The sequence below is a fragment of the Rhipicephalus microplus genome, chromosome 8 (assembly GCF_043290135.1).
Source record: "Rhipicephalus microplus isolate Deutch F79 chromosome 8, USDA_Rmic, whole genome shotgun sequence".
Classification (NCBI taxonomy): domain Eukaryota; kingdom Metazoa; phylum Arthropoda; class Arachnida; order Ixodida; family Ixodidae; genus Rhipicephalus; species Rhipicephalus microplus.
The window spans coordinates 20930091-20949748 of NC_134707.1; the positions used below are offsets into that span (position 1 = coordinate 20930091).

The following is a 19658-nucleotide window of genomic DNA, read 5'->3' on the forward strand; positions in this document are numbered from 1 at the left end:
CTCGTAACCAACGCTTTCTATGGAGATTTTCACCATTATTCGAGGTAAGCACAAGCTTATACCGTTGACTGGCGAGAGGCAAGTCAGACCAGAACTTACAGCCAAATGACTCACTCTTTCGCATATCAATTTCACAAAATTGTCAGAAAATTATGAACTGCTTGTCAACGGAACCTTTGACACCAGAAACTCAACATGTTTTTTTTTCGTTGCTTCATGCACTATCTGCTGACTGACAATTTTTAAGCCATTCTGTAGGTTTCAGGATTTCATTCACCCTAAGCTAGGTTTGCTTCAGCAGACGTAAGTGCGGATCGCACTGCGCAACGAGCACATTGTCTAGCCTTTCGCCGGTAGCCTTGTACAGCATAATGACAAGAAAGTTTGAAGGAGCGCCTCTACGCATGATGTAAATGCTCCGTCGAGAGCATATCCATACAGGTGGCAGGATAGGTTTTTGACATCTCAGGGACAGGCGGATAAGTTTGCTTTGAAAAACAGACTGTCGAGTTAGCCTGAAACTGCTGCGTCTGAGCTCGTCGAAAGAGAAAGTAGAAAAAGAGATGAAAGGCCTTGTTGCGTTTGACATCATCATCATCATTTTGTGGCAAGATCCTGCTATAAGCAATGGTAAGTGCTACACTGACGTAGCTTATTTATTGTGCATGCTTTAGCTCTGTGCAAGCAACTTATATTTTCCCTAATTACCTTGTTAACTGATAACCATACAAATTCCGTGAACCATAACTTCGGTACATCTTTCGAATTCTTCTTATATTAGCCTTAACATACAAATATTACAATACAAAATCAAAGCATGACCCTTTGCGTATTCGCTCACTCTGAAACCTAGCTGAAGTTGCACATGTATCTTGATAGCAAAAAAACTGGATTATGGCTGTTTCGACTCTTTTTTGTTTATAGGCAACTGGCGCACATACGTTGCTGCCAGGGTTTGAGCCTGATTAATGGGAGTTACGTTAGTCACATTGACATGCACGGACAGTAAAATTGTTGTGGCGGAACTAGTTAAATTTGGTTGGTCGAGCAACAGCTCAGTCGGCTATTTCACAAACACCACTCGATGCCGTTGCCATTCTCGGGGCAAACGCACAATGAAAGTGCATGCAGCCAGAGTTTGCTGATGTCCCGGTCTGAAATAATGACCCTGAACCACTGTTCGCATTCGGAACACGTCGCTCATTGGTCAGAATTGCGACGAGAGAAGAAACACGTGATCAGTGTCACTGCCAGTTTATCAGTGGGAGCCTGGCGCTATCTAGCGGGCGCTGTGCAGATGCATATATGAAACTATCTAGATTAATTTAATTTTTCTGCTTTTACAGCTTAGCTACGGGCACCCTTCCAAGTGTGCAGAAGGAAACTTAACATCCATATTGGGCTAACATTTTTTTTTGTGTGGTGAACTGAGAGTTTCTATTAAAACACTATAATGCATGCGCATTTGGTCACGCAGTGTTATTTATTTCACACGTATTCTCTTGTTTTTCATACAACGTGGACACTCGTTCTATTTGCACTTCGGCATTGTTGCACGCTTATTTGCAGTTAAAACAAACTGCATGCGTGTTTGACTGGGCATTTACGTTAATGTGAAGTAAAAATAAGAGAGCTTAGTGAGACATTTATTCAAGTATACATGGTCGAAATAGATTCTGGCTGCAAATAACAACGTTGTGAACGAAACACCATCCCGACTCACACAAACTATTTCTGTTGGTCACTATGCTTATAAACTCCCGTTGTTTGCCAACTTATTCTACCTCTCTTTTATATCATGTATGCTTACTTGCTGCTTACTGAAGCAAGTGTGATTTCAGGTAACATTTTGATGCAAAGAATAAGAGCCGACTTACAAGGTGGTGGAGGGCCAGGTATTGTTCATCTGATATTTTATAAGTATTCCTTTTGTTGTAACGTCCTTTTGGTATTCAAGCACTCTTAAATACATGACTTCCATTACATACTTGCTGATTGTTTTGTGGATTTATTTTGTAAATGTCATCATTTTGCATAGCGAATGAAGATTACGCAGTCCACGTTGCTTTCTTCTATGCTGTCGGCAAAAGTGTGTAAATTACAATTGTTTAGCATACTTACCATTCTCTGCATCTGGCTTAACATGCTGTGATCTAAGATCAGATCAGAACGTACGAAAAGAAAATGATTAATATAAGCGATATAGCCGAAAAGTGAAAATACTTAACACAACAAGGAAATCATAACCATTTGTGGTTAATCAGTATAGATAAATTCACAAATTGCACTTATGCAAAAGAAAACTAAGCATGTTTGCAAAAAATTTCGGAAACAAAATACACTATGTTATGATGTGTGTTAATGTATAATTCTGCGACAATAGAAGCATCCACTATACACAGGGCTCATGTCCTCCTTTAGCAAGTACTTGAGGAACTCTTGAAGTAACTTGCAAGTGGTGTATGTTTCAACGAATCTTTTTTGATACATATTCATAGGTGAAAGGTTTGTCGATTCCTTTAGACGAAGAATGAATACCGGCGTTGGTCTCTCTGATCCTGGTTTTGTGAGCAGACGACTTCCAGGTTTGTATAAATTATGTATAAGTAGCAGGCAATATTGCTTTCTATTGTCAAACAAAAATATTTGTTGTGCAGGAAACACTTTTTGAAAGGTGCATGCTGCACTAAACAGCTTTTCAGCACTGTTATTATCAGACTACTGTACAAGAAGTCTGTAACTCAGGATATTTGCATGATATTCGTGCAAATATGTTACATATAATAATAATAATAATAATAATAATAATAATAATAATAATAATAATAATAATAATAATAATAATAATAATAATAATAATAATAATAATAATAATAATAATAATAATAATAATAATAATAATAATAATAATAATAATAATAATAATAATAATAATAATAATAATAATAATAATAATAATAATAAATGTTTATTTTCCATCAATACTTTGATGAAGGACAGCTGCAGGTAAAAGCTGCTCTCCAAAAGAGGCATACATATGTACTGTATATTGTAAATTACCAAATAGTTTGCAAAGGGATTCAGCCTAAATTATATTAACAGTGTCAGAGGGGGCTCGAGCCAAATAAGTAAGTTTTTGCCAATGAAATAACAGTTAATACGGATGATCAAAGGACTGCAACATCATATCGCCCACCGTATGATTATGCGCGAGGGAAAGCATGCCTAGCCGTATTTTGTGTATGGTGTAAACTGTTCCATTCGCATTTATTACAACATTCTTGCTCTGAATCTGACTTTTTGTGAGTGATCACTTCAATGATGCCATCAGCCAGATTCCGGTATTTTTGTAGGCTTCTTTCCGTTTGAAGGAAGAGGCTTAGAAGACTCCGTCCTGGGCCCAGGAAATCGACCATTTCGAGGTTAGTAATAATCGTTTGCACACGTCACTATAGCTAATCATGATACAAACATAGGTCGGTGAACTTACCCATGAGTGTACTCACTCAGACTATGATCAAGCCTTGAATCTCTATTTGAGTGAGTCCGGGTGAGTAATAGTTTGGTGAGTGGGAGTGCAACTTAGGCCAGCTGAAGAACGTTTCGGAGGTGTGAGTCCGAGTGAGTTCAGCCCCTGAAAAACTTTTGTGATGCCCCGCCGCGGTGGTCTAGTGGCTAAGGTACTCGGCTACTGACCCACAGGTCGCGGGATTGAATCCCGGCTGCATTTGCGATGGAGGCGGAAATGTTGCAGGCCCGTGTGCTCAGATTTGGGTGCACGTTAAAGAATCCCAGGTGGTCAAAATTTCCGGAGCCCTTCACTGCGGCGTCTCTCATAATCATATAGTGGTTTTGGGACGTTAAACCCTATATATCAATCAATCAATTTTGGTGAGTCTGAGTGCGATTGAGTCCAAAGCACCAAATGAATTTCTTGAGTGAGAGTGGGTGAGTTTCGCTTTCGTTTTCCGAATTACGGTCCTATCTACGCATCTTGAACATTACTACCAGTCTCACCTGGCTTAACAGTTATACTGACGTCTATTCACGCGTACTTCAAAGCCGATGTGTTCAGACATAATTTAAATATTTACAAATCGGACGCGTATATTACATAGGGGGATGCCTTAAGACCCCCACGATCTATTTCTTCTAGGGAAGTTCTTGATAAGCATACCTTATGTAGTCACTTCTGCCAAGCAAAATGATCATAGTGGTTTATGAGCACTCACAACTCGTATTCGAAGGTACTATATCAAAGGTCGCCAAGAAGGGCACCGATTACGTGAGTCTTTAGTGTTGGCAACTAGGTCAATAACGCTTTCTTTAGGCTAACTAACTCTTGAGTCCATTCACTCGAACTCGAATCCAATTGTGAGTGTGATTCTGAGTGAGTCCGGTTGAGTATTTTGGCCAGTTTGTGTCCGAGTGAGTTCGGTTGAAGAAAATTTTTGTGAGTGTGTGCAAGTGAGCTTCGCTCACAAAAAGTATTGTGAGTTGTAGTCCGAGGTAGTTCAAAACGTCAAATGTTATACGGGAGTGAGTCTCAATGAGCTCCACACATAGCACCGACCTACGGATACAAATAAGTGACACGTTCTGCGAAGAGTGGTTGACTGAGGTTGTACTAATTTATTTATTTATTTATTTATTAGAATACCCTCAGGGCCCGCAGGGCATCACAGAGGGGGTGGGTACAACATATATAACACACAAGACAAAATAAAGAAACAAGTATCAGATGCGCAAATCAGGAAGGCAACATAAGTCAACTAAAAATGTATAAGAATTCAAGCACATACAAGACAAAGATAGATAATGGAAACGGCGTATAGTTACAAGCATTGCTGAGAAATTGCAGTCTTGAATAACAAAGGGTCTGTTATTGATAAAACGGAAGAGGGAAGGTGGTTCCAATCGGCGGCTGTTTTCGGTAAGAAGGCTGCTGAAAAGAATTTGGTGCGGCAAAATGGAATGGCAACCTTATGCTGATGATCAATGCGCGATGAGTGGTATGACAGTTGTGAAATGAGGTCTCGCTTCATTGATGGATTGTGAAAAAATATCTTATGAAAAAAATGCAGTCGCGCCAGTTTTCTTCGGACAGTTAAATTGGGTAGGTCAAGGTTAGATTTCATTTCTGATATGCTAGCAGTACGGGAATAATTAGAACAAATGAACCGAACTGAGCGGTTCTGAACAGATTCTAACGCGTTAATTAAATTTTGCTGCACGGGATCCCATATAGCGGACGCGTACTCAAGCTTTGGGCGAATTAGTGATCGGTATAATAGAATTTTGAGGGACAGCGGAGCGCGAGAAAAGTTGCGGCGTAAGTATCCTAGCGTTCGGTTAGCGTTATTACAGATGTAGGTAACATGCGTGTGCCAAGATAGATTGTTGGTAATGTAAACGCCGAGGTACTTATATGAAGAGACATGCTGGAGGGGAACGGCGTTAATTCTGTAGGTACAGGGGGGAGAAATAGATCGCCGGGTTATTGACATGCATTTAGATTTGTTAGAGTTGAGAGTCATAAGCCATTTATTGCACCAGGTTGAGACAGTGTCAAGGTCTGACTGTAGAAATTGGTTATCATATTCATTGTTTATTTCGCGGTAAATTACACAATCATCTGCAAATAACCTTATAGCGGAGTTAATGCTGTCTGGGAGATCATTAATATATATAAGAAAGAGTAAAGGGCCTAATACGGAACCTTGGGGTACGCCGGATGTTACTTTAGAAAGAGGTGAGTTATAGCAATTAGTTGTTACAAACTGAGTGCGATTAGTCAGAAAGCATTCAATTCATTTAAGAATGTTCGGGTCAATGTTTAAGGCACTAATTTTCAGGAGGAGTAATTGGTGAGGTACTTTATCGAAAGCTTTTTGAAAGTCAAGAAAAATGCAATGCACAAGTGAGCCGCGATCTAAAGCCGATCCTATGTCATTAGTAAAATAAAGAAGTTGGGTTTCACATGAGTAACTTTTTCGGAATCCGTGCTGGTAGGGAGTAAAAAAAGAATTTGATTCTAGGAATGAGACAAGGTTGGAGTAAATTATATGTTCTAACATTTTACAAGGAACACTGGTTAGGGAAATTGGTCTGTAATTGAGAGGAGACTGTGTATTACCAGATTTGTGCAAAGGGACCACCTTCCCCACCTTCCAGTCAAGCGGCAAAGTGGAGGTCTGAATAGATTGCGAAAAGATTAAGGACAAGTAAAGTGATGAATACAATGCAGTGTTTTTTAGAAACTTTGAGTTGATTTCATCTACGCCACAAGAAGAGGATAACTCTTCTTGTGGCGTAATGATCAATCTGGCAAGATAAGTAGCAACTGTAAAATTAAAAGATACACAGTGTTTCCTTAGTTTTGGTGCTTTTCAACTGTTAAAAAAACTGGTTAAATTGTTTCATAATCTTGCCATGTATTTAGATATTCTGATGCAAGATTGATTGATTGATTGATTTGTTGGGTTTAACGTCCCAAAACCAGTGATGCAAGATCGAAATGTCAGGTGTTGGGTGCTTCTTGACTTTTTATTTTGTTTATAGAAGCTGATTTACTTACACAAAAGAAGCTACAGAAACACCCATAACAATAAAGCAATAAATTTTCTCTTATGTTTTAACTGCAGGACCTCCTGTTAGAGTTGCCACATCCCGATCCATGATCAATTTTGTTGGTGATGGTGGACAGAGGCTTCCTTACGGGAACTCAGGACGCCATCCTTATATGATACCACCTGCTGGTTCAAGATTTGTGGGAGAGAGTGGTGGAAGAAGTGAGGAAAGTCTATTTGGACTTGCCGCAAAAAGAAAAGGTTTGTACACATTGCACTCAAAACGACTTTGGTGTGTGATAGCTTACGCTTTCTGGTGCAGCTTAAGTTGGTGGGGGTATAAATGTGAACGAACTTCTAAAATGTAAAATACGCAACGTCTATTTTACCATACACCCTAAACACCGCACGTTTGTTCTCTTGAAAAGAAAACGATCGATTTTACCATACACCCTAAACACCGCACGTTCGGTCTCAAGAAAATGTTATTTAGATCATTGTTCGTCGCGATGCGTGAAACCTGCTGTAAAGCAGATGAATACGCATAGATAAGCTGTGGCACATATCTTGGGTTGTTAAGGGTAAAAATAAAGTGCTGATGCATCAGAGCACCGTATTTGGTCTGAGACACATAAACTTCTAGGCATTGCGAAATGAGTTCACTAATTTTTTCTTTATTGCTTGCTCTATACTATTCTCTGTAGGTTTTGCAATGCTGGTATTTTAAGCCACCACGACTGATTAGCGAAATGGTGCTTGTGACCCCACCCTCTTAGTGATACGCATAGAGGCATCGGTGACGGGTTCGTGAAGATACATGGGTTAGTGGTCCCCATAATAATTGACAATCGGACAAATTAAAATTGGCATCTTTTCTGCATTTGCAACTGCCTAAAGGAGATATAGGACAGAAAAATATGGAGTTGTGTTGGGGTTATTCGTTCATTATTGCGTCCTCGCTTTCACATTGCCCATTTCAAATCATTTATGACCCCAGAGCGTGCATGCAAATGGCTAGTTGCTGCAAAGTGTATGTAAGAGAATTGCATGCTTTTACTTGATATAAGCACAAAGTTTTAATGTGGTCCGAAAGCTATAGCTTGCGTCCTGCAAATTATACCAGCATATATTTTCACGAGCATCATTAGAACATCTTTTTGTTAATGAAAAAGACCATAAATGAATTAGTGAGTTTTTCACTAAATCTTAAACGTCTGTGGCTTCGTAGTCAGTTAGGTAGCCTGTCTTTTAAAGTTAGAAACGACTTATGAGTTGTTTGACCATCCTAATCAACTATACTTGGCAACTGTCTTAGCGCAACACTCTGGTGATGAAAAGAAGGTCCCAAGTTGGACTAGTGTTATTAAGTACCTAGTTTTCAGATCGTGTTGTCTTGCGTTGCTCCCAGCCTCTGAAACCATTAAACTAAATATCTTCTTGAAAGACAATTTCTCCTATTGCTTACTCGTCCTATCACCAGGGCCTACTTTCAAACTTTCACGTTACGGAATTTTACAGAACTACGAGAGCATGACTCCACCGAACACCTAAGGAGTTCGACACGAGTTTCTGAAGATGGTAACGCAGGTAAGCAGAATAGAGTACAGAGAAAGAAGTAAACAAAAAGAAGTCGGTTGATGGTCAACCGAGCTCTTAAAATAATGGAAAGCATTTGTGTCCGTAATCACAATTATAAGACTCATTGGTCATCTCAATATCAATGTGATCACTAAGGCAAGAGTTTTTCCACAGAAGCTTCCTTGTTGTCAAAATATGATGAATGCGAATGCCATACACTTGAGGCACTCAGCGTAGGCAGGTTCGCTTGTTCCAGGAGCTGGTGATTAACAACAACAACAACAACAACAACAACAACAACAACAACAACAACAACAACAACAACAACAACAACAACAACAACAACAACAACAACAACAACAACAACAACAACAACAACAACAACAACAACAACAACAACAACAACAACAACAACAACAACAACAACAACAACAACAACAACAACAACGACGACAACAACAACATTATTGTATTATTAATAGTAATGATAAAATGTTATTCAAATATGATATTATCACGGGGGACACCATTGTGGAGGGCTCAAAAATTTTGACCATCTGGGGCTCTCTAAAGCACAGTGATATTGCGCCGTACACGAGTCTATACCATTAGTCCTCCATTTAAATGCGACCGCCGCGGCTGGGATCGAACCCTCAACCTTGGGGTCGGCAGCCGAGCACCGTGACTGATGTACGACCATGGCAAACGATTAACAGTACTGCGGTTTCAAATGCGTCCACAGTGCGAGACGCCTAAGTTGTGTCAGAATTAGTGAGAAAATCTAGTTCATTCGTCAGCGTTATTCATTTGGCGTGGCCGACCGCAGAGTCTCAGAGAAAGACTGTAAGGGAGATTGGTGAGTCAGTTATTAATAGGTTATCGTTGATGAAATTGCTAATATCAGTGAATGCTATAACATTAAAAAGTTCATATAGCAAAAAAGTCGACAGATTTTCATAACACACCTATTCGGCTACTCGAAAGAATTCTTGAACTTCACATTGCCGCAGCAAGGATTAGTTCACAGACTCTGTTGCAAGACGAATCAAACCTAAACTAAATCTGTGCAGGCTAAGTTAAAGTCACACTAATTCGACACTGACGTTGCTGTCCGCAAAAGAGGAGATTCACGTCCACTTTTTGCTTACAAACGCCATGGGCCGACCCGGCGAAAGAAAGAGCCGCTGTTGCAGGGAGGCTACTAGTTTTGCAATTGCAACTAATTTGGGGGCGCTGGTCTTGGCTCCCCACATGACCAGCTTATGTAATTTTGTTCTACAGCTTGCGTTATATTCGCTTTCAGAGTGAAGGCAACGCCCGCTCAGTCAACGCTAAGGATTATTTCATACATTCTCTTGCGTAAATAAACGACACGTCATGATTTTGTTGCCGGCAGGCTGCTCTGTTAGTTAATTCAAGAATCATGGTCAGAAAACGTAATTTCTAAATATTATTGTTATACCTTGTTCACATATTTCTTAATACCAAGTTACGATCAAACAAGCAAAAAACAAGACGCGAAAATAGCTATTTGACGGAAAATGACTCTAGGGCTCTCGCTTCTGAAAACGATAAAACTTCTACCCCAATGTTTAAATCTATGACTTAAAATGTGACGCTAGGTGTTATCATGTTGCATGCGACTCCATCGCCACCCTCCCATAGTGAAAAAAAAACACATTAAAATGTTAGGCAAGTTAAGTGAAGCTATGTGTAAAAACGTTTATTTGAGCATTAGCAATATTTACAAATATATAGCTAAGGTTATTTATATATAGGCAACAATTGTTACCAGCAATAAATAATGTTTACTGAAGTTGCATTCAGCTCTTTATTTTAATGAAAGTGAAGTGCAATAAATACCTTTCACGATTTGAGCGAATTTCCGCAAAATATATGTGGTTTGCTTTTACAAAGTAACCATTCCCATATAGGCGCTTTGGACTTGCGTGCAGAAATGCATGGCGGAAAACGCAGCGAGCTCGGCTTCCACGGCGGACCAATTGTGAGGGCTCACGGTCTAGATCACCGTGAAGGCGATTCCAAAATATTCACCAAAGGACACGGCCACGAGCGTTCTCATAGGCTTGCTTCGAATGATGAGGATGATTACAAGAATGAGGTGAAGCACGACAAGGTTGGTCACAAGACAGAAAGCACGTCGATCTCTACGTTTCAAGCGCTGTCGCTGGCGCGCCAGAGTTTAAACTTGCTTCACGATATGCTCGCGCTTTTGACATCGAATCATAAAGCTTGAATCCATGAAATAAAATTGTAAAGACGAAACAGCCTCTTTCTTCTTCCTTTGAGTACATGCGGATGCTGTCAGTCAAATGACAAATACGCGAGATATATAACGTCTGAGGTCTTACGTGCAAGAATCGGGATGCGATGACTGCTGTTGTGCCACAGACATGTTCCTCGTTCGGGAGCACGTCTCACGAGATCGAGCCCTGTTCCGACGAACTGTCTCCCCCCCTCCCAGCGCCGCCTTCCGTGCAGAAGAACCGTGCAGATCCGGGGATAACGTCGATTCCTCCGCCGAACCACCTTGCAGTTCTGGGTATAGCTGCGTCTCCTCAGCCGAGCCACTGTGCCGTTCCGGGGAACTGGTCTCGCAGAAGAGTCCAAAAACGCTATTTAAGGCCGTGCCGGCCCCATGTTTAGAGGATTTTGCCCCAGCCGACGTTGTCGTGCTGGCCGGCTCTGTACAAACGACAACCTGCTACAGTAAACGCAACTTTTGTTGCTGTTTTCATAACGAATTGCCTCCCTGTTTCGCCTTCGGGCTAAGGCTTCAGCGAAGTCCGCTCGACGGCTCGCCGCTCTTCGCCACCGCTACCATCGCGACAAAGCTAATTCGTAACAGTGGTTGGCAGCTTCGGGATACGATATCCTACGTTTGGCAAGTCTGATCGGATCTCTGAGCACGAGGACGACCGCCGTGATAGCGTTTGGCTACGCTGTGATACGCTACCCTACGTTTGGCACGCCGTGTCGGACCCCTGGAAGCTCGAGCACAACCGACCTGATATTAGCGTTTGAATACGATGGTATACGCTACCCTGTTCTCATCGTTTGGCAAGCTGGGACAAGCAACCCCGGATCTCAACATTGGCAAGTTGGACCGGATTCCTTCAGGCCTGATACTGATCGACGGCAGCCACGAGTTGGACCATCGTCGGCTACTTTGGTTGGGTGAGTGCCCAACGTTTACTGTTCATTTCGCCAGACATCTATAGCACAGGCAGATGTTAGGAGAGTGTTTTGTGTTTTTTGTTAGCTATAGTTAAATATTCCCCTGCTTTAAACCACGAGATTAGTTTTGGAGTACGGTGAATATCAGTAGTAAAGCATCACGGGAAACGAGATCGCGATGGAGCAGTACCTTGTGGGGGACCTCCCTGAAATTTGTCGAGCCATGGGGATTTCCACCGGGTCCGCTAAAACAAGGGAAGCGATTCTCGGGTGATACGGGCAGAGAATGTGACGGCCGAGGAAGCTGACGAGTTTTGGGAGCTCATCTGTGAGGAACAGCGGAAGGCCGAAGAAGCTCAAAGGCACGAACAATGGAAGGCCGAGGAGAGCAGAAAAAGGAGAGAGCATGCTCTCAGAATGAAAGAGCTTGATCATAAAATTGAAGCGATTATGTGGCAGCGAGCACAATACCGACTCAAACTCTTCAGAATGGACGAGAACATTGTGTCTTTTCTCGTTAGTTTTGAAAAGATCTGCGACAATATTGGTGTTGGGCGAGATTTATGGTCGGAAAAGCTTGCCACGTTGCTTCCGTGCAAAGTCGCAAGCGTTTTGGAGCGCTTATCTGTCGAGGAAGAGCATGACTTTGATAGGGTTAAATGCGCTTTGTTCCGCCACTTCGCTGCTCTGAGTGCTGCCGACTGCGAAAGTCGAACATACAAGTACAGCACTGAAGCGCGCAGCAAAGCGCTAGAAATTATGGCCCATCGCAAAGCGCAGGACGCCGATGTGTGTCAGAGAGAGCGGGACGCCGAAGAGAGTCGTGAGGCGCCGGACATTGGGGCTCGTCACAAGGTACAAGACGCCGAAGTGCGTCGGATAGAGCCAGACGCTGAGGTGCATCGCGAGGAGTTTGGGGCCGAGGCCCATCGCACGGCTAAGGACGCCAAGGCGCATCGCGAAGTGCTAGAGACGGAGCTGCTTCGCAGCGCACATGATCCAGATGAATCGCGTACAAAAGAGCTTGACGACGAGTCGCGTCGCAGGGCGCTAGAGGTTGACGCCTGGCGACAAAAGCTTGAGCAGGATGCGCGACATAAAGCGCTACAGAATAAAGCTGGTGAAAGAGAGCATGAGGCCGACTTTGAAGGCCAGAAAACAAGGGCTATCGACGACAGCGATAGACACCCACCGATCGAAAGCTCTGTAAGCGCGCTTGTTAGCTTCAAAGTCATCGGGACTCCCATTCTGTCACAGACAGAGACAGCTAGCAACGGGCCCGAAGAAAGGCTAGCTAACCAGTCTAGAGTTTTGGCAGTGCGTGTCAAAGGCAGCGCACTTGAAATTAGGTGTGTCGAAACAGCCGGCATTCCTAGCCATTCCGTCAAAAGGAGGCATCGGCGAAAGTGTAACACGGTGAAGACGACGGGCGCCAAGTGCGCTAGAGGCGCTGTTAAGCACCGTGACGTCTTCATTCGAGACGCCAGGTTCAAGGCTAGGCGCACGAAAGAGCCCCCCATGAAATGTTTGAAGCGCAGATTGTCACGCAGATCAAGATTTGGCGGACAGCGTGTTCAGAAAAACCGACTTTCGGGAAAATTCGGACGCCGAGATCTTCGCTTGGCCTTATCAATTTTGAAGCCGCGTAGAGGCAACCACGAGAGGAAACATCGCGTACCTCTGAGTTGTAACAAAGGCTGTAGTTCTCCACTGTGGCGAGAGAGTTACTGGTTGAACGGGCGGCGTAAACGATGCAGTGCAGATACCCCTTTCTTCGAGTTCAACGGCTGCGGGTCAAAAGTCGCTGGTACTGAGTTCGGCGAACAGGTTGATTCGTCGTCCTTTTGTCCAGACCGCAACCCTCAGAAGCTGTGGAGTGCGCGACTCCCCAGAGTTCGCTTGAGAGAGGGCCGCCTTGCTAATACGAAGAGTGTATTTTTTGTATTTAATTTTGCGAATAACTTTTTCTAGTTTTGTCGTAAGCCGTTGAGCAAGGAATGCGTCTGAAAGTTTGCAAGCTTTACTTTCCTTTTCATTGAAAAAGCTGACATTGATTTGTTTGTTTGATTATTTTGCTTTCATAATATTTCAAAAGTAACAGTTAGTGCGTTTTATTTTAACAGATAAGGCTGAGTAAAAGCCCCTGTTTAAAATACCTTTTGTGTTTGACATTACACTTATTATGCGCGTCAGTGTAGGTCAAATTTGCCCTTTGTTTTGTTTGACGTGCGCAAGTTTGATTTTCATTGTTATTTTCTTACTTTTCAGGCGTGTTTTATTTTGTTTGGATGCTCATTGGCTGAGCACCTTGAGTTAGGGCTTATCGAATGACTTTGTTTTGTTTAGCGGTCTGAAGCTTGCAAGAGACGCCAATGTGCGTGATTCGGGTGTTCTTGGTATTCTAAATTGTAGATTCGGGGCCAAATCGAGTTAACCTCAGCAGCTTTGATCGTTCCCAATCTGCCCGGGTCACAATCGAGAATCGCTCACGAAAACGAAAATTCTGTTTGGTTTAGCAGTGCCCTGCACTGTAAAGGAGTGTCGGCATTGTGTATTCCTCCCGAGATTCGTTGCTCGTGATGCTATTTTTTTCAGCTCAGCTAAATCTCGAGGAAATATTTTTGTTTCTGCTAGTCTGGCGATTTGATCAGCATTTGGAGGGTGCTTGCTTTGGCCAGAGTGGTTTGGCTTTGTGTTCGACTCCGTCGTTCCAGTGAACCTCTGCAGGCCTATGGAAGTCTCAACAGGTAAAGAGAGCGGAACGGCTACCGACGGTCAACCAGCATCCCTCCTTCCGAGCCGCGCTGACGGCTCAAAACTCCGGATGCATTGTCTGGTGGCGGGGGTGCTGTTGTGCCACAGACATGTTCCTTGTTCGGGAGCACGTCTCACGAGATCGAGCCCTGTTCCGACGAACTGTCTCCCCCCCTCCTAACGCCGCCTTCCGTACAGAAGAACCGTGCAGTTCCGGGGATAACGTCGCTTCCTCCGCCAAACCACCTTGCAGTTCCGGGTATAGCTGCGTCTCCTCAGCCGAGCCACTGTGCCGTCCCGGGGAACTGGTCTCGCAGAAGAGTCCAAAAACGCTATTTAAGGCCGTACCGGCCCCATGTTTAGAGGATTTTGCCCCAGCCGACGTTGTCGTGCTGGCCGGCTCTGTACAAACGACAACCTGCTACAGTAAACGCTACTTTTGTTGCTGTTTTCAAAACGAATAGCCTCCCTGTTTCGCCTTCGGGCTAAGGCTTCAGCGAAGTCCGCTCGACGGTTGGCCGCTCTACGCCACCGCTACCATCGTCACAGAGCAAATTCGTAACACTGCACCATTTCCTTACCGTGGTGTTGTACGTATACGTGTGAAATTCGCGAATTTTAGGTGTGGATCACTTCAGGGGCCCGGGCTGGTGTATGCTGTCGCTGTAGCTTGACGCAAAGTAGGCAAAAACTACGTACAGCATAGCTCTCTGTAGCATATTAAGAGTGTGCCGTTGTCAAGGAGGTCCTCTTCCTTTAGTTCTTCGAGCCTCTTGATTCTATTACGTGGGGAGCACTTGAGGGGCTTGGCGTGTCATATGCTCTCCTCGCTTACAGTTATGTAGGCAAAACGCCGCATGGAAGCAGGAAAACAGAAGCAAGTTAAAAATGAAAAGAGCAAGAAAGAGGCAGAATACGAAGAGTATAAATAACCTGAATAACAAGGAAAAAAAACGAGTAAGCTGGAAAGGTATAAAAAAGAAGAAAAAAAGAGAAAACTGAAAAATGCAAAGAAAAATAAACAGGCAGATAATAAATAAAATAAAAATAACTAAAAAGAAAGCTGAAGGCAAACAAAGAACGTTGACCAGCCCCGTATTTTGTTCAGCCTTTGCAAAGAAGGAAAATAAATTTTCTTGGATATGTCAGCTCTTATAACGCAGCACAACTTGAATGAGTGGCACAAAAAAGATAATGTGTTATATGCAAAAGCACTGTATAGTAATTGAATTGAAGTATGTGGACTCCAAAACGCGCAAACGTCTGCCACTCGGTAATTCTCATGATGTTCCACCTTACTGCGCCTATGAATTGCTCGAAAGCTTTTCCATGTATTCTAAGTGTTAGTGCTTTTCTAGACGAGAACAAATCATTGTTACATAACTGTATTAACATCTAATTCATTCGTATCGGCTGATTCATTACCTTTCTATTAACAAACAGTTAGCCGCCACTTGTGAAAACATCCACAAGTGTGAACCAAACTGAACTCTATGAAATGAAGATACTTCACGGCCCGTGAAAAAAAGTTCACACAAAAATAGAACCGAGAAATGCCATGTTTATTTGTCAGTTATTCATTTTGTCAACGTATCAAATGCTCAGCTACCATGATCACGCTCAATACACAGTAAGTACAGCTTGCTAAACAGTCCAAATAAGCGACGGTTAATAAAATCATCACCCAAATAGAAATAGGTCATCACCAAAATACCGAAATGAAAATACTAAGACTAAGCACGACACATACAACTCAAATGCAAAAATCTCCTTGATTTTGAAGGAAAAATTCAGTTTAGACCTATTGACTAAAAAAAAACATTTACAGATTTAAGTTGGGGCAGTATCGCAAAATGAAACCCCTACGGGTATCGTAAGAAATAGTTGATGAATTGTTTGAGGGATGATAAGCTATGATCAGGCTCTATTGAAGGTGTGCTCAGAGAGCGCGCACACGTGGTTGCTCAGCTGGTGTCACACTTATCTGAGAGGTCGAACACCTGCCTACACAATGAGAAACAATCCACAGCCGCTAATTCGCATTATGATTAAGCTTCCGGTCATGCTTCAAGGACAGCACACGGTCACGAATGCGGTATTTCGGCATTGTTACCAGTGTAAATCGCTGCATTTTGCAAAAAGACAGCAGCTAGCACAGCCGCTCCACACAGGTGTGATTTAGACCATGCCTGGAAGACTAGCATATCCTTGTAAGTGCAAAATGGCAACCAATGTAGTGCCGTATTTTTTCCATAGGCAAACAATCAAAACAACTTTATACTTCATTTGTACGTCGCTTGTGGTGTCATGACACGTCTGTGTGTAGAAATGCCATAACGAGGGACTTTGTAGCAACTAAGCTCTCCCATTATTTCTCCATGTTCGGGTGCAGCCTCCACTGACGTCTAGTCAGCCGATCGAACCTCGACGATGTTACGCAGTACGGCCTCATCCTGCGGCTAAGACACTATTGTGACATTGCAAGATAGCTTTGCCCAAATGTTCGGAGAGTAGGAACGAGTTGTGTTTTTGCGTCATAGTGAAAACTCCCGACAACAATGGAACACCTGCCTAGACATTCTCATCACTGGAGAGTCGAAATAAGGTCCTGAAATGCAAACACAAAAATAAATCCATGCGCTGGCTTGATACGTGTCATTATCGTAAGCAGGCTTTGACAAGCACAGCTGTCTCTGACGACAATACCACCAAGCAACAGAGAAGTTTTCATGCGAGGTACTGCAAGAGAATCCTGTGCTTTTAGGTCGTTATAATTACCTGTTACCTAATTATCCCAAAAATGCCGCCTTATGTTAGCCAATGAGAGATAGTCGCATTTTGGCCAGTGAAGGTGACGCATGTTAAGTTTTGAGGAATGGCAGGCATTCTTTTTAGCCAAGTTTCACTCGACTTCTTGACGACAATAGTGCAGCGGAGTCTGTATGACCCTGGCTCGATTTGATGCAATTGTTGTCGACTGCATCACAGATATGTCTTAGAATTCGCGTGACAGGTTCGACGTAGAACTTGGAGCGAGTAGCGCTTCTCAGTCACTTTTGAGGAAACTCAGCAGGGATATGCTAATCTCGAAGGGAATGAGCTGCGAAAGATGAAGAGAATTGTGGACCTTAAGGCGATCTTGGTGCTAGCGGTTTTCGCTGGTCTCAGTTATGGTAAGCTGAAAATTTAACTTGCCGTCAAAGATTACTCTTACATCGCATTCACTTGCCGCGGTGGTATAGTGGTTATGGTTGTCAATCACTGATCTAAAAGATGCACGAGGTTGACGATACCGCAACTTCATTGGAGGCAACTAGCTGAAGCCCCCTGTACGGGTGATACGAGATTACCTTTAAACAACTAGTTTCATTATCGCATCATTGTTCAGACATGTATAGTTACAAAGATTATTGTTATGAAAGTTGACAACCTGTTGTTTCTCTTCGCCCTCCTTCAAAGATGAATTGGCCTGAACTATCAATTTTACGACTGTTTTGAGCTTCGAAGTCGATCGAATGCGTCGAATTATTCCTAACATGATAAATGCTTGAACCACTAGTTGAAACAACTTGCGGAGTGAATAGGCATTCGATTTTGAAACTTAGACGTAGCATTGCATTTTCTAACTTCGACATTTCCGACAATCACCAAATAGTGTTTTGTTGGAAATCTCGCAATCGTTGGTCAATTTTTTTTGTGTATATGATTGCATAGTTCATTTCTCGAGGACACCGAACAAGCTGGATTACTACCACCGCGAATCCAATGCGTGATGCCGGAGACTACAGGACGTCAAGCTCAATTGGTCTTTTCTAAGACGCTAGGGTGCGCTTGACGCGACATAGGCTTGTTACAAGGGTGCCTTTCAACTCCGCAGTATAAAGTAGACACCATTTTAGAGTCGGATTCCTTCCTCAGATACCGAAAGCGAATGTGGTTGCGCAGTACATATTCCGACTTAGTGTTTTAGTCAGCGGCGATGCCATATTATGTTAACTGCAATGTCACGTTACGTGATTGTCTCCGCGTTCGTGACACTGACATTGGCCGTCCCCACAGTTACCTTCAGACAGTGGTTTATCGAGGAAAATTTATTCGAAAATGACCATTCCGTATTGCTTATCTTGATCTGAATATTAAATTAGGTTACGTGCGTCAATACTTTTAACAGTGTGTTTCACCAGGGAACTGCTCCACAAAATAAAGTCGGAAACAAGCTTCTTGGTACGATGTGTCTGAATTTTATGATAGCGCAAACGAGGAGTCAAAAAATAAACACGACGTGCAGTGTGTGTGTATTTGTGTGCCTGTATTTTGTCCTCATTTCTTTGCGCTATCATATAATTTATCGCGAATGAAGGACCTTTATTGGATTGGATTGAATAACGTGTAATTATGAAAAGCAAGGGTTGGATAAGGATAGGGTTAGGACCCTCAGTCCGGGACTCCACTGGCCTTAGGAGCTCTCTATGCCTGAACGAAGAGCGCTATCCAGGCCTCCTTTTGTTCGCTGGCCAGTCAGGCCCCTGACTCCATTGCTAACGCTGCCAAGTACCCCAACGTGTTTATTTGGAAGCAAGACATCCTTAATGGTATTTGCTATATCCTGTTAGAAAGCTCTATAGCGTATTTTTACATTTCCTGTGAGCATTCTTCAACGCGATAGCGCTAAAGGATGCCTAGGAATAACACAGAACAATGCGCCAACGAGCTCTTCAACACCATACATTGAATAAAAGTTTGGCAGATCCCACATACCTTGAAAAGAATGGATGTTATGTGAACCGTGCGGATAGAAGGTGATGGCTGGTGTTGTAATTTTTGTATTGATTGAAACCTTGCGAAGTGCGGCTAAAGATTTTGCGCAATTGCAAGTACAGAAATACGTTTATCAGCTGCGTATGTGCTATATAACCAGTTGTTTACTCTTTCGTAACGATGCCAACAGCAACATGAATGAATATTATCAACACCAAAAGTGGTAGAAAGATATGGAGAGCTGGCGCTCGCAAGAATGGTAGCCCTAGACACTGCTACATAAATCAACTTTCGCAGATTGCCTCTTACTACGATTGACGTTAAGCCGACGTAAATTACATGACCAGCTCTGCAACCCCAATTGACATTTCGCAAGCATTATACCTTATTTGAAAAAATAGATCATTGACCAGTCATGACTGTGGTAGAATACTTGAGTCCCATGCAGAAGTTTGGAGTTTGATTCTAGCTGGGACCCTGACATTTACTCCTTGCATTGGTCGGGCTAACGCTGCCAACTGTTCAGCTTGTTTTTGTTAATGCTATAGCGTGTTAAAATTACCCACGTTGGTTCTCACCGTTCCCGGGTAGATAAAAACTGTCAATCCCCTGTGGCACGTACCCGCTTACGGTTATATGCCATGCATCTCACAGAAATTGTTGGGTGACGTACGCGATGGGACTGTGACATTATTCATGTCGCGACCAGCGAGTCATATTCGTCACACTATGTTACCTTCCCACACAAATTTTAATTTACTCCAGGTTAAGGGGGTGATCATGAGAGCATCCAGACGTTTG

The 19658-nt window shown here is 42.9% G+C and overlaps 1 protein-coding gene across 1 annotated transcript in view; it reads left to right on the forward strand.

Moving 5' to 3' along the window:
- Positions 1–446: 446 nt before the first annotated feature.
- The window catches only part of LOC119165733 (uncharacterized), a 30392-nt gene continuing 11180 nt past the window's right edge, over positions 447–19658 (forward strand). Inside the window, exons 1-6 of the mRNA XM_075871263.1 lie at positions 447–630; positions 1842–1895; positions 2499–2585; positions 3354–3422; positions 6645–6830; positions 8088–8156. Coding sequence (XP_075727378.1) covers positions 564–630; positions 1842–1895; positions 2499–2585; positions 3354–3422; positions 6645–6830; positions 8088–8156 — 532 coding nt within the window. The 5' untranslated portion in view covers positions 447–563. The remainder of the gene's footprint in view (positions 631–1841; positions 1896–2498; positions 2586–3353; positions 3423–6644; positions 6831–8087; positions 8157–19658) is intronic.